Source organism: Myiozetetes cayanensis, unplaced genomic scaffold (genome assembly GCF_022539395.1).
Source record: "Myiozetetes cayanensis isolate MyiCay16 unplaced genomic scaffold, myiCay2020 scf5-8, whole genome shotgun sequence".
NCBI lineage: Eukaryota > Metazoa > Chordata > Aves > Passeriformes > Tyrannidae > Myiozetetes > Myiozetetes cayanensis.
This window is the reverse complement of record NW_026087742.1, coordinates 59,340,439-59,368,141: the sequence shown is the minus strand read 5'-3', so window position 1 is coordinate 59,368,141 and position 27,703 is coordinate 59,340,439. Positions and strand designations below refer to the sequence as shown.

At 41.4% G+C, this 27,703-nt stretch overlaps 1 protein-coding gene across 2 annotated transcripts; it reads right to left on the bottom strand.

Moving 5' to 3' along the window:
- Window positions 1–6,609: 6,609 nt before the first annotated feature.
- Window positions 6,610–27,702, bottom strand: GPALPP1 (GPALPP motifs containing 1). 2 transcript variants are annotated; one of them, XM_050334067.1, is made up of 8 exons: window positions 27,562–27,702; window positions 21,476–21,620; window positions 20,365–20,460; window positions 16,429–16,537; window positions 13,581–13,715; window positions 13,189–13,353; window positions 12,665–12,763; window positions 6,610–10,493 (listed from the first exon to the last, which is right to left on the bottom strand). In XM_050334067.1, exons 1-8 carry the CDS (start codon window positions 27,644–27,646, stop codon window positions 10,275–10,277), a joined length of 1,053 nt encoding a protein of 350 aa, XP_050190024.1. In that variant the 5' UTR covers window positions 27,647–27,702; the 3' UTR covers window positions 6,610–10,274. The 2 variants fall into 2 exon arrangements, with proteins under 2 accessions (XP_050190024.1, XP_050190025.1); XM_050334068.1 differs by having other exon boundaries at window positions 21,476–21,614; window positions 27,562–27,686.
- Window position 27,703: the final 1 nt, after the last annotated feature.

Below are 27,703 nucleotides of genomic sequence, written 5' to 3'. Positions count from 1 at the left end.
TCCTCCTGTTGAAGAGTTTTTAGTATGACTTTTTAATCAAGACTGCTCAGTTGCTAATTGAGGATGTGCAGCAGTCAAAATAGGATGATGCCTCAGCTGCCTGCGTCATGTCCCATCTCATTTGCCATTGATATTTGAATGCTGGTGGGGATCCCTGCTTTTCCTGTGCATCTAAAGCCAAATGAGAGGTTCCAAATTCACTTGTCCATGTCCCAAGAGGTATCAGTCTGTTAGGCTGTGCCCATCTCCCAATGTTGGTGAAAATTACCACCAGCTGGTGGATGACTGAGTAGCTCCTTCCACACTCAGATTTCCAGGACACTGATGACCAGAATTTGACAAATGGGGATGGAACAGAAATTTCACTGGTTGCCTCAGCTGATGGTGATTCATCATTTCATCCCAGGAATGGACAAGACCAGCTGGTTCCTGCAGGCTGGCTCAGCCACATAAATGGAGAATTCTGGTTTTGTGGGGTGGGCATTCTCCCTGCTCACAGATCCACTCAACCCGCCATTGCTGCAGCCTTTGCCTGGGGAAGCAGATCTCAGCCAGCTCCCTTGTGTGGGGATACAGAATCACCTGAGAAGGTCTCAGGGAGCTGCTCCTCAGGCTCCAGCCCATCTCTTCTCAGCATTTGGGACCCAAGATGGTCCAAGGCTTGTAGGTGGGGTTGATTTGCTAAAAAATAAAAAATACTCCTGATGTTGGTGAGACTCCCAAATTTGCCTCTCACAAATTTAAGTTCGTATTCCAAACCAAAGCTTCTTAACAACACAGAGCTAGGAATGCTTTAATATTGGCAGTGCTACTGGAGTTTATGCTCTGAAATACTTGAAAAAGTGATGCGGAGTCTTGTGGGTGGTTCAGAGCTGACACCTGGAATAGGTAATGCCAGCTGACAGAACGTTTCAGGAAAGCTGCAAATACCTGGAAAGAGGGCCTCTCACGGCCAAATTTTTCAGGCAATGTTTACATTACATGTCATTGCTTTTCTGGTTCCTGGCCATGCACTTGTTCCTGACAGAGTATCAGTACTGAGTAGAAACCTCCTCAAGAGCATTCCGCATAACCCTCAGCACTGAGGTGGTGGTTTTGTGCTAGACTCTGCCCTAACAGGTTCAGTCTGGTGTCTGCATCTCTCTCTGAGCCAAGGTCTGTGTTGTGAAAAGATGTCGGAGGGAAGATGCTGGACCTGGGGCAGCAGCAGTACCACAACCCAGGAGTGTGTCCATGGGCTCTATGGAAAACTGGCATTTTTGGTGGGCTCCCTGTCTGTGCACAGCATGACAATGACAGGAAGAGCTGCCCAAAGTCTTTGGCGATGGCCTTGGTTTCTCTGCTCTTGGAAACTCTTTTTTGTGGACAGTAATGAGTACATCAAAGAATTAAAGTACTGCACTGTGTACATGACTGAGAGTGCATCCTCTCACTTCTCTTATTTTCCTCTCTCATGCTGAAGAGGCAATTTAAACCCAGTTGCTTTTGCCGCAGGTGGTCCAGAGGTGAATAGCAACTGACCTGTGTGACTATATGCATGAGCATCTACTTGGTCCTGTGACACTAGCCCATTTCTCCCATGGTTACCATGGAGATGAATTCTGAGAGGCCTTCACTCTTTTATGTCCCTGGAAGATCCTGAGATGGCCTTGAGGCAACAGTCAAGCCCAGCTGGTGCTGATGCTGGCTGGAGGACTCATTGATCCTCTCAGGTAAGCACATATGGAAGGTCAAATCCATATGGTGTAGGCATCAAGGAGCTGTCTACTAATGAGGTCCCTGGGCTCTTGAGCTATGACTCCAGTTGGAAAGCCATCTATGGTAATTTTGAATGACCTGACTTCTCTCTGGCAGCAAGTGAATCATGAAGGTTCAGCTGCAGTGGATGGATTCCTTGTTCCTGGCACGTTGACTCAGTGGCCAGATGTGGAAGAGTGAAAGGTGAGAAACTACTAGCAGAGCAGCTAGGGTAACACATGGCATTTTGTGTGCATTTTGTTTTCTACCTCAGACCCACTATTTGTATTCTGCTTGCATGATGATAAAAGCTGAGCCTCACCTGGGTGGTAGAAGATGGAAGTTACCTTGGAAACAGCAGCAAGACCTTGATGGCTTCTGGACAGCTTCTGCCAGGCTCTGGGCTTTGTACACACCAGCAGCAGGCTGGTCTCTTTTTTGTAAGTTGCTGTTTTTCCATTGTGCCTTTTCTCCCTGAACGGGAAACCACCACTGTGGATTTGCCATCTCCTGGTGCTGTGGGGCATTAGACATGGAGCGGTGATGCACTGGGAAGCAGCAGTGGGAAAGTGGGCTTGCTTGCTTTCACAGAGCTCAGATGTCCCTCTAAGTCCGGCCAAACCTTCAAGGAGAGGTACAAAGAAGCTGAATATAAAAAAGCAAACTCTAAAAAGTGGAAAGGATCCTTAGTCTTCCATGGCCTCAGTGTCAATGCTCTCAGCTTCTTTGTAAGGTGGAGAGTCCCCGCTCCCCATCATGCTTCCCAAGCACTGTGCAGGGGTTGTCCATGATGGCCACTGAGATGGAACCAGGTGTCCACTGCTGCAGGTTTCTGCTCCCATGGCTTAGCATATGGCTCACGCATCTGACCTTGTTGTGTCCCTCTTGTCCATGAGGCCAATGTGCCATCCACAACTCCATCATGTATAGTGCAATGGGAAGAGGGGAAAGTCAGGCAGAAGAGGAAGATGCCAACAAATACAACTCAAAATCACAGTAAATGGCAGACATTGGGTATGGAATGGCCAGGAGGGGAAAGGAAACACCAGCTTCTGTCCTATCCTATGAAAATTGTTTCTTACAAGGAGTCTAGTTCCTTTTCCAACACCAGCCTTTATTGGAGTTCTGAGACCCTATTCCCAAACACATATATAACTCTCTAAAATTACACAATAAGAGTCCCCTTCTGAATGATGAATGGCATTCAGGATCTTCCACTGCTATCATCCTTCTTGTTTCTATGGACAACCCTGTCCTCAGCAAACCTCTTTTACTGGAGAATTTTGTGTGGGAGAAGAGAGATCCAGCAGCAGCAGAGCTCTGATAAGAAGCAGAACATGGTATGTGAGGCCCTGCAGAGCAGACACATGACCTTCTTGTGGGCCATGGAGACACACCTAAAGGTATTTACAACAAGATGACGTATACAAGACTCATTGTGGGATGTTGTGGAAAAAGCATTTTTTGGGATTGTCTACAACCTATTTTGGGATGTTTTTCATGAGCTATTTGTACATACAGGACTTAGTTTAGGATGTTAGGGGTTGGATTAAAAGTGGGGAAAGGATGGAATTGAGGTGGGTTGGAAAGGAGTGAGTGTTGGAAAAAAAGACCAGTATAGAAAGGACAGGTCAGTATGCTTGCCTGAGCCCTGCCTGCACGTGATCACTCCAATCTGTTCTGTATTCTCATTAAAACTTATTTTTATCTGGTAAAACCAGTGTGCTTTCTGTCTGAGTGGGTGTGTGTGAGCACAGCAAGTGTGATCCTGGGCTGGTTGGTGAGCAGTGGCAGAGGGCTGAGCACTGCAGCAGCAGCAGGGCTGTGAGTCAGGGGCTTGCACGTCCAGGTACCAGCCCTGGGGTAACAGAGCAGAGGGTCAGGGAGCAGCTGCAGGATGTTGTGTCCAAGGACAGCTGCCTCTGTGTGTGAATGTACATGTCCCCGTACCATTAGCGGTCTTCAACCCTAATCAGATGTCAGGGAAGAAGAGAATGGGGCAGCAGGCTTCTCTGTCAGGAGGGGAGACCAACCTGCTAAGAAGAAGCAATTGTCAGCACAGCAGGACAGATCTGAACCCTTACATTCATCACAGCTCCAAAGGCAAGAGTTTTTCCTTTCAAAGCTCTTAGGCTTCTCTTGCTCTGAGCTGTCGAGTGCTCTGTGGGGTCACAGGTTTGTCACAAAATATATGGATTGCACTAATGTGAGAGAGTTACAATCAGATCTACAGGTTGGAACAGAGACACAAGAAGGCCCTGCTTGTTCCCTGATAAAGATCAGCCATCTTTAGATGGTTGATTACCTTTAGAAGGCAATCAACAGAGTGAACCAGGAGGGGATGTTAAAGCATGGGAATTCCACAAAGCTCAGGAGTGAACAGTCCACTGGGCTGCCAAGGGCCCCACCATTAACTGTCAGACAGAGGAGTGGCCATCCTCAATTTTTGAATTCCTTCTGCTGTATTTGTAAGGAACACTTTCAAAGTAGTGCAGGATATCCCTCATATATTATCCTCCTCAATTAGAAACAATGTGATAGTTTTAGTTTCTGCAATGTATCACCCAAAGGAAGCCTACCCATGTTCGATGCTCTGCCACTGAAAATGAAGTTTGAGATGAAAGCACATTACAAAGCTTTACAAGACACTTCAAAGGCAATCTTTACAAGGCAGTGTTGGAGACTCACGTGAAGTAAGTTTTAGACTAAACTGCAGAGAAGAGAAAACAGTGATAAGTTTTATATTTCTGGAGTAACCCTTTAAGGAATAGTTTTTAACTTTGTGGGGTATTAGAGCTACATGTATTCCATGGAATACACTTTTTTTTTGTCAAGTGTGCAGAAAAAAGGAAAACCTCTTCAGTTTCCAAGGATATGTTTCTTAATAGCAAGTAAATGCTTAGAAGGACACCACTTCCAGGGCTGCAGACCACAGGGTCTGTTTGCTTCTTCATGCTTATGTCTCTCCAGCTCCTTTAGGCTTCTGACCTCTTCCAGGGATGGTGACCTCTGGAAAACAATAATTAAAGTATGTTGCCAGGGATGGGAATGAAAGCTATGCAGAGATGCACCTAATGGGCTTGAAATTTGACGTCCTAACCACATGTACAACCAGTGCAGTTTGGACAGCACAGCTTTCTGATTTATTTGTGACCAACATGGACAAGAAAGAGGAGCCATACCAGAATTTCCTTTGAAGGCAGAGTTTACAATACTACATGGTTGCGTCTGAAGCATCTCCTAATACTAATAGGAAGAGAAGGAGGTTGGCTCTGTGGGGCAGCTTGTGCTGTGGCAATTCAAGGTGGTGACTGGCAAGGCAGCAACATGAGACCTCCCTGGGACCAGTGGGGGGGACACTGCTGGGAGTGCCTCTTTGGTAGGGGGGCCCCAGGTTCTCCCAGGGAAGTCCTCCCATTCCCAGTACTGACCTGCTAAGGGAGAGGGGAGATGGTTGGGTTTTAGCTTTGGCTGGGTGGATGCATGCACTCGTGTTTCTCCCTTCATCCTCACCAGGGAGACAACCCAAGTGTAGTCAGAGGGCTTTTAGTTCCCTCCAAGCCAAACTTGGAGGGAACTAAACTCCAAGCCAAAGCAGTGTGGTTCTGTAACACAAAACCAAGCCAGATCCAGAGCACTCACTTTGGAGACTTAAATGCTTAAAAAATTAACAAAAAGAAGTCATGGTGGACCTAAGCCAACTTATGCTGTGTAGGCTGCTGGATGCCACAGAGGTATGAGCCAAGCAGCCAGGATGGATCCAGCCCAATAGTGCTGTGGGAGCCCCCCTAGGCTGTCTGGTCAGACACTAAATAGAAGTGTCTTCAAGATGTTTATTTAGGAAGGGCCATGGCTAATGAAGAGATGGGTCCTGCTGAGCAATAGGGCTGCTGCTCAAGATAAGGAAGGCAGACATGTACCGGTGGGGCTCTCCTGCTTCAGAATTTCCACTGTTTGAACCAAAGTCTGGCTTGCAGGACTCAATCAGAGCAGCTGATGGGGTCAGGATTGTGCCACAGTTCTGCTGCTCTGCCATAAACCCCTCTGTCAAGATCCAGTGGGCAAAGGGTCTTCTCTTCCCTGAGCTGTGGCTGATGTAATAACTCAATGCTTGTCCTCTTCCCATCGTGTCTGGGCTCCGGCAAATTCCTTCCTGACCTAAGCTGATGGGTGGCAAGCCTGGCCCAGCCACTTCTTTTCCCCGCCTTCCTCTAAAGTCTGAAAGCAAGAAATCTTTCTGAATATTTATGTTTGGAATACTTATTTGGAAGAAGTCACAGCTGCAGCTGCTCCTGCTGAAATGACAGTCTGTGCTGCTGTCTCCTAGAGACCTTAAGTTCCCACTCTAAAAGGAAGACTTTGTTTTTTAAAAACAAGGCTTGATTTGCCGTGCTGATTCAAAATGGTATAATTTCAAAGAGGAATGGGATTTATTACTGGTTTAAAGACCAGTCTAAGGAAACAGATGACCAGAACCACAAGAAACAAAGATGGGACGATGAAAAAAGGGCTTTTGCCTGTTGCAGTGATGGTCACTTTGGGAGGACTGAGAAGTGACTGCTATGAAAAAATTCAGCTCTGCAGGGTAATGTTTCAGCCTCTATGTCACATTCGGAAAGAACAGGAATGCCACACTTGGGTGAGTTATTGTTGAGGGTCACCACTTCCCATTCATCTGTCAGAGCTGGGAGCATCAGGAAGATGCATTTCATGGATGCACAACAACTGGGAGCTGCCATTGCATTCCTTATGTAGAAAGACACCATTTCATTTGTAAGCAAATGAGAAAAATCTAAATATGTTGGCTGAAAGACACTGCATAACTTGTTAGGGGTTTTTTTCCCTAGCATATAAGCCACTGCACACAATTCATAAGGACAGAAAATCACATGCATGTGTTTTATTTGAGAATTAAGTCATCACACAATTAGAAACTATATTCACTGTATGCAGGTAGGGTGGCAGAAGTTGAGGATGCATGTACAGAAAGTTTTCTCAGATTCTGATTTTTAATGCTATATTACTCTTAAAAAACCACATGATTCAAAATTGGCTGGACAAAAATAAGTTTTCATTTCAGAAACAAAACAAGTCCCCAAGCTCAATTAGCCCTGAAATCTTGGAGTCCTCTGGAGCATTTAGAAACTTCTTCTATCCATAAAACTCTCTTTCCTAGTGGACAGAAACATATCAGTGTTTCATCTCAATGTTTCTTTCTAGAAGAAAGCAATTTCACCAATGCCACTTTGCTGCCAAGAACTTGATGCCAGCAAAGCCATCATTAAAATGCATTGCTATTGCTGTTTATTATTTGGGAAATGCAGTTCATCCAGAAAATCCAGCATGCACAGGACATACACCAACAGCAGAAGCAAAAAATAACTCTCTACAAATAGGTGTTTACATCAAAATAGCAGAGATAGGGATTTTACTCAGGTATTAGTATATCATTTTCCAGCTTAAACATCATGGTAGATGTAAAGAAATCTGTACATTTTCTTGAAATGCCTTTATTGCTTTTAATTGTTCCTCAGTAACAGCAGATTCAACAAGGGTTGGCTTTCTTTTTTTTTTTTGCTATTAACAGATAATGTTCCTTAAATTCCCTTTAAACTTCCAATGTATCATATGCCTACCACAAAAGCCTTCTTTTTATTGATCACACTATGAATTACACACCTATTTAACATTTCAGAAAGAGGGGGACCCTACTCTTGAGCAGAAATTTTCAACATCAGTATTAAAAAGGATGTCTATGCCAGCACAAACCAAAGGCAAGAGCTTTAAAATCTAGGCTGGTAGACTTTCCACATCCAGGAAAACCTTCCTGACATTTTTTTTACAAAACAGGGTTTCCTGATATGCCTGGAGTCAATATGCTGTGACACAGGCTGGCACTGCAGAATAGCAGTAGTATATATTAAATCTGTGTCGGGAGCTGGTTACCAGAAATGTTACATAGCAATTATGGACAGGATTTTCTGTGAAATAGATTCCGGTTTTTCAAATGAGATTCTGAAAAATCCTCCCCTAACGTTTCTGCAGAAATGCTTTACAACTTGTCCAAATTGTAGAGGATGCCTCATCTTTTCCCACAAAAGCTTACAAAGCCTGTGATTTACTGAGTTACTGCTTGTTCTAATGGCTATTTGAGGGAATGGCTTCACATGGGTGAGATGACTTTGTGTATTAAGGCAATTGAAAGGTTCACTCAATTTACACAAAGTAATGAAAAGCTTAACTTGAGCTCTCAACAATTCCACTTTCCTCCATCTCAAGCGCGTAACACGGATTTCATCAAATCTTTGAAAGGCTCCCTCAGAGTGGAGAAGAAAATGTGCAGCAGATGACTGAAAACAAGTTTCCAGTTCTCATCTCATCTCATCAAGGCTTCACTAATTAGAACCACATGTCCCACATACAGAGGTACAATGTAGGACCACAAAAGGGCTGCCTGCACTCCTGTTACAAGAGCTCTCCTCTGGAGCAACACTGCAGAGCTTCCACTCAAACACATCCCTGGAGAGGGCAGGAGACCATAATGGAGCTGGGGAGGACAAAGAGCAAATAGCAGAAGACAGCTGGATGGCACGGTCTGGTCACCTGGGACATCTGATGACTGGTCCTCAGTTTGGAGGAGGAGGGACCAAGGAACAAAAATGGAAACAAAGTACATAACAACAACAAAATCTTCACACAAGCAGCCCTCTTCCCTGCTCCAGACTCGCCTGAATAAGTGAGGACTGCACGATGTGCTCATGAAATAATCTTTTGTCAACCATGAAGGTTCAGTTAGTCACACCATGCTTACCCTGTCATTGCTTCAGTTGCCTGAAAAAACCCCAAACATTTCTAACACTGCTTTTCCAATTAAGAAATCTACAGTTGCTCAGAAAGTAGAAATCCAATGAGGCTTTGCTGGCTGAGTTAAAAAAGTAGGAGACACTAAGAGAAGTCTGTATTAGGGGAGGAAAAATAAATAGCCCTTGTTTAAACCCTCCTCTCACCTCAAAACAAAAGGCTCAGAAACTAAAAACTGATCAAAGAAAAAGCAAATACAATACAAAATCAGTCCCTCTTTCTTCTGAAGGTAGCAGATTTTTTGGGGAGCAAAATAAATTGTCTATTAAAAAAGAAAAAGCAGTATCTAAATACATTTTATGTAAGCATTCATTTGCAACACTGGAAGCTCTCCAAGACTTCTCAGCACATGGAGCCTGTGTCTTGGGCTCATGTCCATGTGCAATAAAATAAGACCAAGTTTTTAGCCATTCGTTTCTGGGGATTGTTAGGCCACTGCTCCACGAATGTGAACCAACCCAGGCACCATCTATGAGGGCAGCCTTTTTAAAATTACAGCAAACTCCACAGTATTTAATACTTCCAAACAAGTTACCAGCATCTCATATATAAAATTATTTCCATATATAGATCCTTTCAGTAACGCCTCAAAAAGGACCCCAAGCATTGTTCGAATCAAAAAGGGTAAAAGTACAAGTCTAATTTTGAGTAACACAGAATACCAGAATCGAATGGTTTGGAAAAGACCTCCTAGATCATCAAACCCAACCTTTGACTGATGATGTCAACTAGACTGTGGCACTAAGTGCCACATCCAGTCATTTCTTGAACGTCTCCAGGGTGGTGACTCCACCACTTCCCTGGGCAGCCCTGTTCCAATGTTTAACAAACGCTTCTGCTGCTCACACACAGAAGAGGTAAAGAACTCTAAGCATGAATGTAGGCTTTTTTAAATGTCAGATTTATTTCCTTTTTGATACAGAAGAGCTGTTCTGCTCTGCAAATTAACTGACAAAATAAGCTTAATTTTGATTTTCCTGTTGCATTTGCTTAAAAAAAGATGGATTTCTGCTGACAAGCCTTACAAATTGGAACGCAAATTAGATTTTCTCTTCTCATATACTATTTTACAACTAAATCTGAAAACCTTGAGGTTTTACTACTTCTGCTACCACTAGCTCTTCCTGATATAGTACAGAAACTATACTGTATATATAAACCTGTATGTATGTACAGACACACATTCACATAAATAAAAATGCTGGGTAGATGTAAAAGCTGCCATTTTAGTTTATACTCCCCAGCAGGAACTCCAGTCAAGCAATGTTCTGCCCACAAGCCTAAAGGGGATTTTTCCATGGCCTTCAGGTCAGGCTCAACAAGAATATCTGAAGCATGAAAGGTGAAAAGGCAAAACTGCCAATTGCATTTCAAGATCAAATCTAGAACTCCTTAAAATAACACCTACTTTAATTAATTATGTATATACTAGCAACAAAAAAATATACTTATCAAAGTTTTAAAGTAGCAAATTTACATTATCTTTTTCTATACCAGGACTTTCCTTTACTGGGTTAGTTTTAATATAGATGATCCTCCCTAACAGGATATTTACAGACAAGGAAAAATAGTTAAACATCAGGATATTTATTTTGCATACAAATATTTACAGAAAGGTACTTTCAAAAATTAAGTACTCAAAGTTTAACTGACTTCACTTCAAAAAAGCTTTTATCTTATAAAAACATATTGCCTTTACTGTGCTCAAATTTACTATTCAGATCTCTGGATTTTCTTATAAGAGCTTTCTTCTGTGCTTCATCAAATCGATTGACTTTGAGATCCTGGTCTCGGTCAAATGGCCTTCTTTCTTGAGGTTTGGTCTTTTCTTCAGAAGCTTTGCTTTTCAGCTTTTTCTGATGTATGTCCATGAGCGATTCTGACCTCTTTGACTCCTGGAAAAAATGAGAAGAAAGAAAAGGAAATGAAGTATTGCAGAATATGAACAACACATAGAAAACCTCAATGTAAAGATTGTAGTTAGGAAGGCTAAAAATTCCAGAAAAAGAAGAGAGCTTAGTAAGTGGATATAGAATCATAAATTTAGCACACATTGAGCAGGAAATATGAGCAATCTTGTCTAGGCTGAGTAAAATACTAATAATTCGCTGATGTTAGATACCCAGAATGTTGTTGAATCTCCACAGACAATGGTGATAAGTTATCAAAATAATGAAAAAGAAATAGAAAAGTTGCTCTGCCATTATTAGCAGAGACAAACGAAGACATCAAGAGAAATATCTCAGTGTACAGGCCCAGTTTCTTATACACGTCCCCTAAGCATCTGGTTTTGGTTGCTGCTTGGGGCAGGAATAAGCTAGATACCCTTTTGATCTTACTTTCATGCACTACAATGGTTTTTTTAATGTATGTTCCTAACTTTGAATCGTCTGTTGAAAGCCCACAGGACGAAGTCACAGGCTAGAGCTAGAGCACGTCTTTTGCCAAGCCAAGGGCTTAAGTTGCACTTCTTAAAGAGCATGATCCAGCCCAAATACAACATAAAACTGCTGATTTCACACAGGAACAGGATTAGTTCTCACAAGACCACAGGATGTGGTCCATCCTGTACTCAGATACAGGGCATTTGTCTATCCAAACCAATTCTCTCATCAAAAAGTGCAATAAGATGAGCAGCTCTCTTTTATTCCAAAGGTTCATTTTCCTTCACTTCCTGTGCAAACACTAACTTCATCACACATACAAATAATGGTTCATACATGACATAAGATATGATTCTCATGGAAAACAGAAAATGGACAATACTTATTCATGGTATAACTGTGTCAGTGTTGACAGAATTGCACCAGAGCATGTATGTAACACCAGCATAGAGAGAATAAACTGTAAGAAACTATTCTAAGAATGAAAGCTCCTGTTCTAGGAAAGTATCCTTGGTAAATGTCAGAAATAGGGAAGAATAGAGGAAAAGACTTTAAAAGAAAAAGCCCATAACCAACCACCTGAAAATAAGAGTTAATTAAAAAAACAAAACCAGAAACAAAACAACCAAAACCAAACAAAAACCCCCAACAAAACAACCCAAGAAACACTGTTCTTAAACATGATGCCTTCCAAATTTTTGAGAACTCCATTACCCTAACAGTAAAGGCCTGTGTATGTTTTATTCTGGCAATGGTAGAGAGCAAAATCCAAGTTTTACACAGAAGTTATTCTACTATATTCAAAGTGACAGTAGAAACAAACAGTAAAGCAGAAATTTAAGACGGAATGCTAATAGCTCTGGATTTGCAAGTCTCTAAGTCAAGAGGGACATGTGATTTAATGAACTACAAATAAATTATCAGAAGTGCCAGATAAACATAATTCATGTAAAATACACCAAGGCTGTGATTCTCAAGTTAATTATACTCTCAAGAGACCAGACTGCCTTCCATAAGAGTTCAGGCCGTACATCAGGGAAGAACTGGAACTAACAGCTGTAAGGCAGGCAACAGTCTATACACTCCAGTGGACAGGGCTGGCAGACAGAAAAGTGAGAGGAAATTTGACGCGGAGTTCAGATTTCTAGTAATAGACATCTGTCTGTGAAAACTATCTGCTCATGTAGAGATTGAGGAAAACTACATGTAATGAAGTTGCTGTAATGAGCAGTTAATGTAATTAATGACATAGTGTAATTAACCCATCGATCTGCTTGGCCCACCAAGCCTCTTTTAGGTTAATGCATATTTGTCCTGAAAGTTAAGCCATTGTTTTATTCTCGGGATGCTGCTAATTTGTTGAAGCAAGCTAATATTTAAATTAAGGTCGCCTACTCCCAGCACTCATGTCCTGATACAAGAGTGATTTAAGGAAAGAACCATCTAAAACTCAGACAATATATGCAAACCCAAATTCTGTCACTTTGGAGAGGACCCAATCCTGCTCTTGTTGAAGTCAATAGCAAATGTTCTAATGACTTAAAACAGCAGTAGGTTTGGGCACTAAAAGGGAAAACTGTGGTGGCATCACCATGGGAACCAGCAGCACTAGCGATGAGAACCAGAAGAGTGAAGAACTAAAGGAAATACAGGAAGAGGAAGTATTTTGTGATTACACTTACATTGTATGAAGTCACCTGCTCAATGAGTTTCTTGTCTCTCCCAGATAACACTATTTCTTCCTTATCCTTACTGGTAGACTTTTTTGCCTCTTCTTTTTCCTGATGAGTAGAAGGAAATCACACACTATAATAATCAGAATGTCTGAAGCAAAAAGCAAGGAAGTCTATATCCACTTTAATCAAATCTAAAGGGTAGAGCCCAAGATAGAGGCCACCAGATATTTTTTGCTCAGCTTGATAGAAGAAGAAACTGGACGTGCTAACTGGAAATTCAGTGACTTGATACAGAGTATCTGACTACTCCAAAAGGGAGAAGAAGTAAATTAATATCATTTATACTTAATATTGTTCTTTTGTTGCCTTTACCTTTAAGCCTGAATTAGTAGATTTTGATATCAAAGAAAAATCTGGGGAAAAAAATTTCATTTAACAGCCCAGGGTATCTTTCTTTTGTTTTCACACAACATCAACTACATATACATTGCCTGCAAGTGTATATTAGTAATATACAAGCATTTGCTCACCTTGGCTTTTCTCTCTCTGTCAGCTGGAGTATCTGTCCAAACAGATCTATCGCCTGATTTGTCATCAGCTCGTCTCTTGAATGTTCTTGGGCCAAATCCAAAACTTTTCAACTCAGGTGGAAGCTCTGTCATCCATGATTCCCTGGTAACTTGCTTGGGTTCATCCTTTGCGAAAGACATAGGAGCAGGGGAAAAGTAAAAAAAGCATAATCAAAAATTACTGTCTGAATCTCTTAGCTTCCAGCAGAAATCATGGATTTTTCTTTGTGTTAACAAATGCAAAAACTTAGCATCCCAAGCAGAACTGCAACTGGGTTCACAAAGAAACAGGCAAAGAAAAAGACAAATACAATCCAGCAACAAAATATTAGAAACTAAGAAATGCAACTTACACTGTCTGCTGAAGTAAGTTTTTCTTTCATCCTCTGAGCTCTGCGTTCAAATTCTTTAGTCACATCAGACTCCACCGGTCCTTTTGCAGGCATTGGGCCTATAAGATTGTCTTCTTCCTCGCTACTATCTGTCACCTTCCAAACAGAAAACATTTTTCTCAACCATAGTGCTGAGAGCATCAAGAAACACTTTAGCTTTACAAGATCAGAATGATTTTGTCTAGAAGAACATATAAACCTAATGCAATGCATCTGCCAGACAACAAAAATCTGGATTAGAACTCCAGATTAGACCTGTTCTAGCCCTTCAACGTGGATGCTTAGTCTCCATTTTGCCAAAAGCACCATCTCTTGTCTGAGGCAAGACTGGTGATAAGGACAGTGGCAGTACACAAAGTCCTGGTGCTTTACATGGCTCTGCAGGCGGCCACACAGCCTCTGTAGCTGCAGGTAGATTTGAAACACACAAGCACACATCTTCGACACTTCGGGGCTTTATCAACACTAGCAATATTTGGATGGCATCTCCATAACAAGGATCACAATTTCACACTGCAAGAACTGCCTCGAGCTTAGATTCTTCTGTAAGGATGATAGAAAGATTAACATACAAGGTAGGGTAACAGTGGCCTGCATGGTACTATGCTCCTGGATGCACAGCATCTGCCAGTCTTATCTCTTGGTTCTGTCATTCTCTTCTTCGATCCCTTGGGGATCCCTACAGGAAGAATTTCTTCACTGAAAGGGTTGTCAAACATTGGAACGGGCTGCCCAAGGAGGTGGTGGAGCCACCATTCCTGGAAGTGTTCAAGAAATGACTGAATGTGGCACTTAGTGCCACGGTCTAGTTGACAAGGTGGTGATTAGTCAAAGGTTGGACTTGATGATCTTGGAGGTCTTTTCCACCCTTAATGATTCCATGATTCTGGCATTGCATTCAAAGCAATTATTTGAAGAAGGGCTCAAAAAACTAAGTTTGTAAATTACTAGATGTTAATAAGAATCTTTGTAGTTGCCAGGGGTTGTACAGAAAGCTCACAGGTCCCTCCCTCCAAGTTCAAAAAATACAGATGTGGATGGAGGCAAAATTAGACAGAAAATGGTGATGCCACAGTGCCTTGGAAGCAAAGCTCAGGTGCCCAATATCTACAAAAGAGCAAAGATTTAGCTACAGTCTGAATGTGGGTGATAGAGCAATGGGAATAGGCATGACAAGACTGTGTAGTCAGGAAACACAAAGCATTACTTGAGAATACATAAGTGGCATTTCATTATATTCACCAATACTAAGTGAAGAGTCAGCATGAAATAAGTTGCCTCTAAAGATGTACTAGAATAAAAAATAATTAAATTAATTAAAACAAAAAACCCCAAAAATTCATATTCAAAAATTTTAAAAGGAGTATTATTAGGAAGAGGTAAGAAAAAGATCATTACTAGGAAGAGAAAAAAGGTGAGTTCTGTAATAGCTGTAAAAAAGCTGATGCTAGAAGATGTATTTATAAGAAAAGAGACTTTTTTGTTTGCAAAATATATAAGCAGACCAATTTTGACATCCCTGCCTCAAGAGATTTGTCACTATGATAAATTGCTTAATTGTTATTTGGAGTTATAAGATGATGAGTATCTCAGAAATGTCAGATAATCTTTCTTCATGATGGATTACGACAACATTCACTGTAGGAGGCTGGAGAATTATATGCTTTGCAACTACTAACCAAAAAAGTGAAGTTTCAGAGCAGCCTTTGCATCTTTCCTTCCTAGCATCTCCCACGGTGTCTGGGAGTAAAATGTAAAAATGTAAGTATTTTGAAATGAAACAGAATAAATGTTAGTTCTCACAAGGAATTAATATTCAGTTTATCATAGCATGAGAGAGATTTGATTGCCCAAGCACTGGTATCCAGCACCATTTTGGGTGTCTTACGGTATCCTGTCTGGCTTAAGAGGTGCCGCTCAAGAAGGGTGCAATCTTCTCTAAAGTGCTGCTCCCTGTCTGCCAGCCCCTCCTATAGACAATTTGGATCCCTCAGAATGGTATTGGAAGACCATGTCCAGGGCGCTGAATTTTCCCCATACTTCTAGTTTCATTTCATCACACGTCTTAGTCCTGAATGTTCTTTAGCAGCACATGCTTTATTTTGTAGTTAGGTATTAGACTACAGGACTTCTACCTAGGTTTTACCTGATCTGATGAGAGCAGTCAAAAAACACAAACCAAAAAGTTGTGTCAGTGTCACTGTCCTGCACCACCTCACTCCCAGTTACAGGTATTATCTTGCTATTGATAAGAACAAATAGTGACACTGTAACGCCACTCTTGATTGTATTCTTTTGGATAAACTTAAGGTAGCCACTGATAAACATCTTTAAGGAGGTGAAGATCTGTGAAAATTTCAATTGTTTTGCTCCCCCATCAGCAAAGAAGTAGAAGCTGGAACTACAGGGAAATACTTTCATTCTATTAGGTTTCATTACTTCTTTAATGCCTTTAAAAATCTGAACTTTTCCAGAATGTTCACTTGTCAAGGACGGCACAACGAAAGAAATAATGGAAAAATGTTAGGAAGAATTTCTGTGACTGCAGTTTAGGATACGTCAACTGCTTGTGTTCAGTGAGTGCACCATCTATCTAACAGCAAAAGCACAACAAACCAGACCAGTCTTTTTGTTTTTAAGGCTTTTTTATGCTTCAGTATTTGACTCAGGTAAAAATATTCCAGATGCTTCCTGGTCCAAAATTAAACTGTCATCCTGATAAAGTATGTCTAGTAGTTTTTTTTCAGGCTGCAACTTGTTTAACCATTGTTTAACCATTACTAAACAAAAGGGTTCTGTTTTTACAAACCTGAGGACTGAGTTCTGATGAAACAGATGGTCCTATGAAACATTTGCTACTCCTTGTGTCCTCTGAAGGTTTCTTAAAGCCAGGTGGTAATGCAGGACCTATAATGGGCCTTGAAGGGGAAAAAATGTAGCAGATTAATATAGAAATAAAAATCAAATATTGATGCAAAGTGTGATTCTCCTTGCTCCCAATGTCAAGTGTGCCCCCTATGCACACATCGCAGAAATAACCGAGTGAAGTGTGTCTCCAATTTTTGGGAGCGTTTGTGCAGACAGCTGGGATGCAAAAAAATCCCAGGAAAGTTGCAGCATATAGTCAAGGAAATCTACTTTTTTCTTCCCTAGCTTCCTTCACCAGATTCAAGAGCAATGAAAGGTGTTAAGCCAAATATACACTCCTTCTTCTCTACCAACAAACCCAATTTTGTTCTTGTCTTGCACCACAGTTTTAGTGTTCTTCAATAAACAGAAATAGTGAACTGCTCTGATTTTAAGTTTATTTTCCCTTGAAGTGCAGATCAGAGAAGGAAAGTTTTGTGATTCCAGGTAATTTCACTGATTTGTTTTTACGCAGCAGCTCTGCAAGCAATTTAATTCAGTTGTCTCCACAAACACAGGAAAGTGAGAATCTCTTTTCAACGGTGAAAACAATTCAAAGAATACTACAAACTGTGCTTGCAGTATTGAAAGTCTTTTGTATGTGAGTTCCTCTTAATAATCCACCATAATGTTCTTTAAAGCTAATAAAAGCTAATTAAAAACTCAAACAACTGTCACCTGAAGAAATATCTAGGTGACAGTATCCTCACAATGTATCAGCAAAGACTTGGTCTATTGTCATCTTCAGTTCTGAGCTTTAGGGTGATCAAATGTAACAACAAGTGAATTTGTTAATTAAGGTCTTCTTCTCAATCCCCCATAAGCTAATCACTGTAGCCCTGCTGTGGTGATATTACTGTCAGGATTTAAATTGGAGAAACAAAAATCAGAAAGTCTTGACGAAGAGCTAACAGAGATACAAACGAGCAACAAATAAGAGCTCAGGCCAGGACAAGGGCACTGGTGAGGTTTCAAACCTAGGAAAGAAGCTTTGGTTAAATACGAAGTTCCACCCCCATCTAGCTGCTGCAATTTTATCTTCCTCCCTTCCTTCCTGACTGCTTTGTTGTTAAAGCCATTTTTAAAATTTCAGATATAAGGTAAAGAGATTAAATTTAAACCTACATAGATACAGCCCCCCTCCCCAAAAATCTTTTATTTTAGTATGTGAGTACCTCTATTTTGCATGAAGAGACAGTTAAACCAAACTATACAAAAAAGCTTTCAGTATACTAAAAGATACACAAACATCTATGTTGTGGGCTGTATCTGTGAAACCTATGAAAAAGAACCAATCTCAAATGCTCTGTCTTGATTCTGTTACAGCTCAAAGGCTCTTCCAAGGAAGAGAAAAATGGTTCTCATATTCATCCTTCCCACGCTTTCCATTTCTTATGCTTTCTCCCCCCAGCCACATGAATAACCCTATGCCTTGTCAGCAGCACACAGCTGACATGACTCTTGACAGCTTCCTGGATGCCCCAAGGGTCTCTCAACAGGTGAAGGGAACCTAAATAAAACTCTGTAAAACACACTTTGACTGCTGTTACTAGCTTCAGTACCTATATATACATGTTCAAAAATGGCCCCAAACTTATCATGGACTGAGGTTTAATTTAAGGAATAATTTATTTCATCTATGGCAAAGAACGTTCTCTTGTTGTTGGACTTGGGAATCCTTGTTAATCCATGTTTCAAGACGGGCATTTCAGCATTCTTCTGATGTATAACATAATTTTTTTTAAGCTAACCTTTGCTCTTTACCGTGATGTGTGAACGCTTCAGAAATATTTATGAGTGCTGCACTTCTGTCTACCATTGATAAACAGCAATATAATTTCCAAAGTTGAAGGAAATCTTTTCACATACATATTTTATGCTGGAATGATTCAAACCATTTTCAACAAGCTGCAAATTGCCACGTGAGCTGCCCCTAATCATGAATATATTGCTTTGACAAGTCTGGAAAAGATGTAACAGAACAAAAGCTTTTCTAGAAGAATGAGTATGTCACACAAAACTAATAAACAGTACGTCCACACACTGAAACAAACAGCCTGCACTTGTTTCAATTATTCATGGCTTGGTTGTCAGCTGGCAATCTGCTCAAGGCTACAGGCATTCAGCAGGGACACGGAGTCAGCAGCAGTGTCTCTGCCCAGCACAGCTTATACACCTCAGTTGTGTCAGTGCAACCAGGCTCCCAGGTGTACGGGGGTGGAAGGCAGACAAGGCTCTTCCCACACATCACATCTTTCCCACCTATTCAGGGAATCAGGCTGGGTGCAAAACAGCTCTGCTCAATCTGCTTTCTCAGTGTGTCCTAGGAGCAGTTGCATGGTGAGGCAGGAAAAAAAGATAGCAAGTGTCTTCTATTGCTTTAATTTCTCATACTCATAGACACAGAGCAGACTCTTGCCTCAATGTAAATGCAAGTTATCCAGCGTTTTGGAAATAAAATAAGTAAAAATAGAAGTTTGGTCAACGTACAAAAGACAAAGGTTATATAACAGGTGTTAGTGCTCAACTCCCTAACCTTCAAACTACAAGGCCTCTTTTCTTCCTCTTTTCCATTTTACCATGAGTATTCACGTCAAAACTCAAGAAAGCAAGAAGGCTACTTCTGCTGATACTAAAAGTTAAAAGCATTTATTTGCTTTATAAGAGATCCCCTTAGTTTTAGTGACCTCCAAAATTTTATAATTAAAATAACACACTGTGCATACGGAACACAAGAAAAATGAAATAATTATTATTCTTGGGACAATGAAAGCACCAAACGAGCCCACTGAGCATGATACCCACAATTACAAAAGAGTTTGTTGATTACAGCAAATTGAACCAAACATATGAAGAGGATACTTCAAAATAACCTTGGTCACGTAAATCTTGTTTTCCTAACTGCTGCCAAGCATCATAAAAATTTATCAAAACTGAAAAAACATTTCACTTTGAAATTTCCTTTGAGATGGTATACTACATACACAGCTCAGCAATAAACTCAGTCATCTTCCTAGAAATGAAAACTCACCCCTGACAGGCAGGTATTGCTTTATTTTCTCTACCAGCTCCCTATTGCTCTGAGGAAGGTAACAGTGATCAAGAGACTCTTGTACTTTTTATCAGTAAGCATCCCCTTGGAAGCACCAAATGATAATCACTGATGGATTATCATTTCAAATTACAAAAGGAAGTACAGGTTACTGTAAAGACTAAAAGGCTGTGAGACATGGTTGAGTTCTGCGCAGAAAATCCATAAATAGGTATTTTTGGGAAGTATTTTATAATTGTGTGCAACCAAATGGAAAGCTTCCTGATAGAGACCAAAAATAATGCTTATTACCTTAGACACGACAGCCTGTTTTCTAGAAACCTACACTGTCCAGAGGAGTTTTGTACCTGGAGACACTTAAACAATAATCCTGGATGCATTAGCAAATGACAGTCCTAATAGTCTGCACTGTGTTGCACCACACAAAAGCTAACTGCCCTAATTCCCCACAGCCCAGAATGAACTACAAAACTATGGATCCTCCTACCTGTAATTTGGGTTTTTTTCTGCACTGACCTGAGACTTATCAAAAGAAATGGAAGAAATTTGACATTCAAAATACATCTGAGACAATTCACATTTGTTCTTTTTCCCTCCAACCAGGTCTAAGAGGGCTGTGTCAAGGGAATGCTGTTCCTGTTCTCAGAATGTGGAGGAAGAATTAGTTCTAATCATCTGAATCTGAAGTGCACGATTGAAGTGTTCTGTAATAGTGACGCAAAATATTTTATCTAAAATAATTGTATTTTAAGGAAAAGAATCTGAATATAATTCCATTTTGATTACCTCTCTGGAGAATCATCCTGTTTTTTAAATCCAGGAGGAAGAGCAGGCCCAAAAAAGCCATCATCATCGTCATCTTCAAGAATTCTTTTCGGCTTTCTGCAAATATAGATTTTACTTCATAATTACCTTGACATACATAGCAATTATCTACATTTTAAAAAGGAAAAAAATAGATCAAATTATTTCAGATGCTCTTATGTACTAAATATCCTACTGTTACCAAGGAAACAATGCAAAAGGATCCAAAATAATTTGAAGCAATTGAAAAATTGGGAGCATAAGCTTCACTCCAAAAATGCTCTGGCATTTAAAAAAAAAACAAAACCAAAAAACCCATTAAAAATGCTTTTGCTGTAGAAAGAAGAGTAGTATAATGTTGAAATACCAATTTCCAGTCCCAAAGTAATTTAAAATTCAGCACACTTTTTTCTCCATTTTTATACACTGTCTGCATTTTGAGTAGTATTTTTCCCAGTTCAATTCTAATTAACTGAAAAACTATTGAATGAGAAAACAAGAAAAAAGTGAGTAATAATTACTCTAACATTCATTAAGATGGCATAATGACCCTCAAGTCTCTTATACAATGCCTAGAATAAACACACACGAATTCTAAACACAGCACTTGTGAGTAATCAACCCACCAAATGAGAGTATGTACAGACTCCCATTACTTGCTAAACAATTCAGGTTTTTTTTTCATTAGAGTTGACTTAACTGAATGCATAAATTCATGCCCATAAATAGTTTTCACGGTCCTCTCAACGATAGTATACCAAAACCAGGGCAAAACAGTACCAAATACGTACATGATAAGTGGTGCCTGTCCTTAGTATAAACACCCAAAATTACAGACCTAAAAGAAAACATGTAAACACAGAGATCTGATTGACCCAAATAACTTAATTCCACTGTAGGGTATCAAACAGGTCAGCTTAACGTTCTTGACCACAAAGAACATGCAGAACACATCATCAAAAGTCTTACACAGGTATAGAGTTTACCTTTTTTTTTTTCCTTTACACACCATTGTCCCTTTCTCATAATTTAGACAGACACATTTACTTTTCAATACAAGGTAAGCATACAAATATTGTAAGACCATACTCACTTGGATGCTGGATCTCCTCCTGTCTCCTCTTCAGAATCTCTGTTTGCATTTCTGTGTAGAGGAAGAGATTCTGAGTCGTCCTCACTGTCAGGAGTTTCTGAGCTACAGCTGCTTTTGTAGCCTGGAGGCAGTGCTGGTCCTGCAACTGAACATTCAGAGTTATTTGGGATCACAAAATCACAGAGTGGTTTGGATTGGCAGGGACCTTAAAGATCATCTAGTTCTAGCCCCCCTGCCATGGGCAGCGAACCTTCTACCTGACCAGCTTTAATGAGGATACTTATTAAACATTTCAAATGAGTATGATCTATCGTGGCATTCCTAAAATAGGTATCTACTTGGAATTAAGTTTATTCAATCACTGCTCTGTCTGGCATTTAGAGAAGATATCTACACAAAATTCTAGAAGTTACTTTTTTCAGCACCGTATTTCAGTGAACAACCTGCACTGAATTATACTAATCCACTACTAAATGAGTGTCTTCTGGAATAGGACTAGAAAGCCCTGTTTTATATAACAACTGATTTACAATGCATGTGGTATAAACCAGTATATTTAAAAGAAACGACCCCCTTAGTAAAGCTCTTGAGGCTTACTGGTGAAGAAACAAATAATTTGTGCATACACAGAGTGGGAGGTCATAGAGTATTAAATGGGAGCATTGCAACCATAAAGTATTAAATTAAATGCCAGCCTGCTTTAGGAATAGTTTAACCATTAAAGTTACTCCCAGTTCAGCTAAACGTGAACAGACTTAAGCAGGCACAGACTTAAGTACTCTGCTGAAAAAGGGATGATTTAGGCATTCAGAGAATGCATTTTTCAAAGAATCATTGCTGTCAGAAGTTCAGGGCAGTGGATGGAGATCTCATGCTCCTGTCAACCCTTCACTCTCTGCATTAATGACAAGGGGGAATATCCCAGCAAAGGAAAAATTCAGACACTAACACTACTAACAGGCCCGAGCTGTTTCTGGCACTGTCCCCACCAGCAGGCACTGATCTTTATAGATGTTTTTGGATACAGTACCATGTACATTGATCCAGAAGAAGCTTAACCATTGATCCTAAAAGCAAATGTCCCCCAAAGAAGACACTTAATAGGGATACCCTCACAGGTTCAATCAACAACGAGCCAACTGGAGTAAGCAAAAACCAGCAATGGCCCCAACATAAGAGGCCTTCCCAGATCCAGGGCAACGTATGCAGGACCAGCATCCATTTACAGAGGCACATTATGAACAGCCTACTGATGATTTAGCATCCTGAGGCACAGAAACCATTCCTCCTTTTAATATTTCCAGAACTGAGTACAAGACTGACAGGACAGAGAGGTGTTTGGGTGAGAATAAGACATTGTTCGCTTTATGAATAGTCAAGGGTTAGATGAGAAGATGAATGGTACCAGGAAATTGCATCTCCAGTTAAAGAACTAGGACTTTTTGATAGTGCGAAATCTGAAACCTGATACAGATTATGGTTCCATTGTTAGCTGACAAAGGCCAGGCAGAAATCGAGTCCTTCGAGCGAGCTTAATAAAGCTTTTACTCATCTTGAGCACAAGACACAGAACAATGACAGTCTACTAGTTACAAAGCATCCAGACAGATATACCACTTCTTTGTTTTCTGTTTTAATAGGAAAGACTTTAACTGGGACATAAAAATCCTTTTCAGCACTAAGAAGGAAAAAAAACCCCAACAAACTGCCCCGTCGCTCCCCCAAAAAATTCAAACAACAGAACACTCTAGTCTATAAAGGTAAAATAAGCTCAATATGACAGAGAAACAACAGATGAATGCTAAATAGGAATAAAAACTGCTATCAAGAAGTCTCCTCTTTTGGTATGAGAAGCACCACTACATATAAAGCACTTAAAATCCAGACAAAACCTGCACAAACAGCTTTCTCCAGCTGCCTGGTGCCCTGACACCATGCAAGCAGACTTCATTTGCTCTGAATGCAGACAGGTAAGAGAACGGACTTGGAGTGAAAGGAACAAACTCAGGTGCAGTTTGATGAGTCTGACACTACAGACAAAGAGAGAAATTGGGAGCAGCTTTGTGAGCTGGAAAGAACTCAGCTGGAGAGGATCAAAGTCTACTACAGTGAAGCTGCTGGTAACAAGTATGTCCCACGTGCCATCCTTGTGGACCTGGAACCCAGCACCACGGACTGTATCCTTTGGACAGATCTTCCGTCCTGACAAATTTGTCTTTGACTTGGTCAGAGCGGGGCCAGGGAGGTGGTGGATTCACCGTCCCTCAAGGTTTTTAAGATGAGACTGGATGTGGCACTTAGTGCCATGGACTAGTAATCACAGTGGGGTTGGATTAAGGGTTGGACTTGGCAATCCAAGAGGTCTTTTCTAACCCAGTTGATTCTATGATTCTAAACCCAAAACTATTTATGGAGGGAGACTGGTCCCACTGACATGTTGTCCAAAATCAGGGCTAACATACACACTTTCATCCCAATTCCTCTCTGTCACGTTGGCACAACTGTTTGCATGGACTCTGCAATAAAGTGGATCAGGGAACTTGAGAGGCATAAAAATAACACTGCAAACCCCAGCACTCCTCTGAAAGAACTGTTTGTTCGTGGAATTGCAGCCCAAGAAGGACAACCAGGAACAAAATAGAGACAGAGACTGATTAATGAAGGGAAACTGGCATTTAAAGCCTAAGGAAGACAAAGGCATTGGATGTGATGAAAAGAAACAGAGGAGAAAGAAACTTGGGATTAAATCTTAATATGGTCATGGTACTGACTGAGACTAAAAATCTGCACAGGCAAGGATATAGCTATAGATAGGGTGGTTTGGGGAGCTGCAGGAAAGAGTAGAAAAGTAGGAATGGGAATTGCTAAGCATAAATTCTGGGAGCAAAGAAAGGAAGGGGTGAGAAGGGAGGCCAAGATCTAATCAGAAGTCTGTGAATGAAATATGCTGAAAGCCAGGGAAAGTGGGAAAATACAGATAGTAATAGTAGAGCAACAGAAAAGTGACAAAATAACTAGAACTCAGAACAATTTGGAGCAGAACAATGGGATAAAAAAGTATGAGAAGGAAATTCTGGGGATGGAGAGGAGAGAAACAGAACCAAGTCAGACTGAAGTGAATGTTTTAGGGCTGCTAGAAATGGCCATCCTACTAATGTTGCTCTGACTTGCCTTCTCCAGTGAGCTGGCTCTGTTGACTCTCTGCCTGAAAATTAAGTCAATTCAATTCAGAAAACAAATTAAAAACTTTTTGTTTTGTTAATTTCTACTGTATTTCAGGATTCTGAGCACTCTACCACACCATCAGGTATGCACTGGGAAGTTCTCAGGGACAGACAGGGCCTTTCACCTTTAAGCAATAGTGGCAGATCAACTCAGACATATCACATCAACACATCAGTACTAAACAAATGTGGTCTCAATGCTGAAATAGACAAAACTCCCTTCTACATCTGATTATTTTAGCCATTCCCTAGCATTTCTCTCCTGCTGGTACAAGGACAGTGCAGTAGCATGGACAAACAGACCAAAGGAAGTATGAGCACAGTTAGCACAATTAGCACGAGCACAATTAGGCCAGCTTCAAAGCACTAGGTGAAGAATCAGGTGATGAGTGTGTCCCATGGGTTGAACAGTGACAAGATGAAGAAGGTAAAGAATTTACAAGGGATGAGCTTTTGGGTATGTCCAACTACCATCTGCTCCCATCATCTTCCTGATTAAGGATGACAAAGTATTAGTAGCATCAATTCTCTGACAGCAGAGATATTTGGGTCTTGGAGTGCATTTTCCCCCACATACACTCTCCCTCTCCTTTTTTTGTCTGTCTCTGGTGGGCAATGTGGTTTGTCCTATGGCAAGAACACCACGTGAGTATTGCAGGAGGAAGTGTCTGGATGATGCATCCAGAGCCGAGGGAGGGCAGGGTGGGACCTCAAGGGGGACCTGAGAAGTTTGCTACTGACTGTGGTGCACATCAGCCTGCAAAAGGTATAAAATGCTGCTGGAGACTGGACCAACTGATCTCCCAAGGTTGCACGCAGCTTCCGGGTGGATCAGCCCCATCAGAGATGAATGCAGGGTACATCCAGGCCAAAGACAGGGAACACTCACTTTTGGATGGGTGAGTTTTAAAAGCACTAAGATCTGGTCAAGTATGGAGATAAAATCCTAAAGTAACTACATAGGTGCTTTGTAATTGTGAATTCTGCATGGCCAAAGACTGGAAAGTTCTATGTTTCTAATCAAACTTGCTTATAACCCTTTAAACATAAACTGTTGGCCATATCTGAGACTATGTGAACACAGACATATCTGAGACTGTGGTGGACCCAGCCACACCCAGACTTCTCTAAGAAGCTTAGAAAGCACGGGGATCTCACAGAAGTTCATGACTCACAGGAGGGACCACAATCTAATTATACAATAATCCATTGCAGTAGATGATAGAGTTGCTGTTTAGATACTGCACTGGCAATGTTTACATACTGTACCAGTAACAAACCTAATCATAATCATACATAACCACTGTGTTCTACTTCTCGCACCTGGCTGAGAATCTTCTCTTGACTATGCTGCCACAGGCTGTCCAAAGTCCTACTTTGTTGCTGTTGGGAGGCAGAAACTATGAAAGTAGAATAAAAACATAAGTGTTCTTAAAGAAAAGCAATGAGCAACTCAGTGAGACCACTGCTCAGTGAGATCACAGGGAAAGAAAACATATTGGAAAAGCCTGGTCTATCTTCCTCCTCTTCACTGGAGCAAGTATGCCTCATGTGGTGAGCAGGTACACTTAGTTTTTGTGAGAAGCTGTTTTAAGTTAGGAAAAGTTTGTAAAAGTTATAAAAACAAACAAACAACCTCCCAGTAGTTGAGGTTTGGGCTTTTTTGTTTGTTTTTTTTTAAAGCAAATAAATTCCTTCACCCACTTCACACAGAAATCTCCAAGCAGATCTGCCAGTGCAACTGTAATAGTATGGAACTGATGTACATTGGGACAAAAAAGTGGGCAAACTAGGCTGAGTAACCTTGACTAGATACTGCCAAAACACTCGGTGTCACAAAATCATGATAAGCCTAACGACATGTTTAACTTGTGGATTCATACACAGTATAGATACTTGCAACATGCATCAGTACGCTGATGGAAAGTGAATAAGCCATCAAGACAGATATGAAAAGGAAAGGCTTCATGAGCTCAAACAAGCGTGTAGTCAGGGCTTCTGCACAAAGGCGAGCTAGGGACACGCCGCTTCACGTTGCCATGGTGTCGGCTAATGCAGCATCTTTGCTCCCTCTTCCTATTGCTCCCTCTTCTGGATTAGGAGAGAAGACGAACACAGCAAACCTCTCGCATCAAAGCCCCTTTCTTTGGGATAACTGAACGATCACTGACACACTGAAAGAAACTGAATATGTATACTAGTGACTTGAACCCGAATTAAAGACAGAGAGTGCTAACTAGCTCAAAGTTCTGATTCCAGAGATATTACTGACAGGGAACATGCTAGTATTTAAGCGTGAGAAACCGAGCTCCACTGCAGGAGAGCCAGCCTGGCAGTCGGCTGGTCTCAGAGAAGGTCCCCCCTTCTGACACGACGGCTCTCAACATCAAAGACCCTGGCAGGTGAGGCACCACAGCCCCAACGACTGCCAGTCCGTTCCGCATCCCGAGGTACGCTGCCTGGAAAACTAGTTTGCTGAGGTGGTTTGTTCTGACAAAGACCCAACCTCCGCCTCGCTCTCCTGCCCATCACGCACTCGGAGCTACCAAAGAGCGCAGGTTTCAAAGCCCACGTGAGACTCGAGCAGGAAAAAATGAAGGACTGCAAGCAGTACTTTTCCTTAACAAGTTTTTGGCCGTTTCGTATTTGTAGTATCCCATCACATAAAGCTTTTTTTTTTTTTCCCCTGAAAAAGCCACTGTAATAATTCCCCCCCCTCCGCGAAGATTAGCTCCATCCAGGTGCCGCACTGGCGCATCCCGTGCGGTTATCCCCGTTATCCCGCCCCCGGCGCATCCCGCGCCGTGGCACAGGGACTGGGAGCCCCGTTATCCCACCCCCGGCGCATCCCTGTGCCCTCACCCTGGCTGAAGTCCTCGCCCGGGTCCGCCTCGGCGCGGCGCGGGAAGCCGGGCGGCAGCGCGGGGCCGATGAGCTGTCGGGCCATGGCACAGCCGGCTCCGGAGCACTGCCCGGCCCCTCGCCCCCGTCCCGCTCCCCTTCC

Bases quoted from the DNA above. Each gene is read 5' to 3' on its own strand.
- GPALPP1 (XM_050334067.1), bottom strand. From the start codon at position 27,646: ATGGCCCGACAGCTCATCGGCCCCGCGCTGCCGCCCGGCTTCCCGCGC. The intron at 20,461-21,475 runs GTGAGTATGGTC...CTATATTTGCAG, and splicing joins GGAGGAGATCCAGCATCCAA to AAAGCCGAAAAGAATTCTTG. The intron at 13,716-16,428 runs GTTTGTAAAAAC...TCTGTTTGGAAG, and splicing joins CATCAGAACTCAGTCCTCAG to GTGACAGATAGTAGCGAGGA.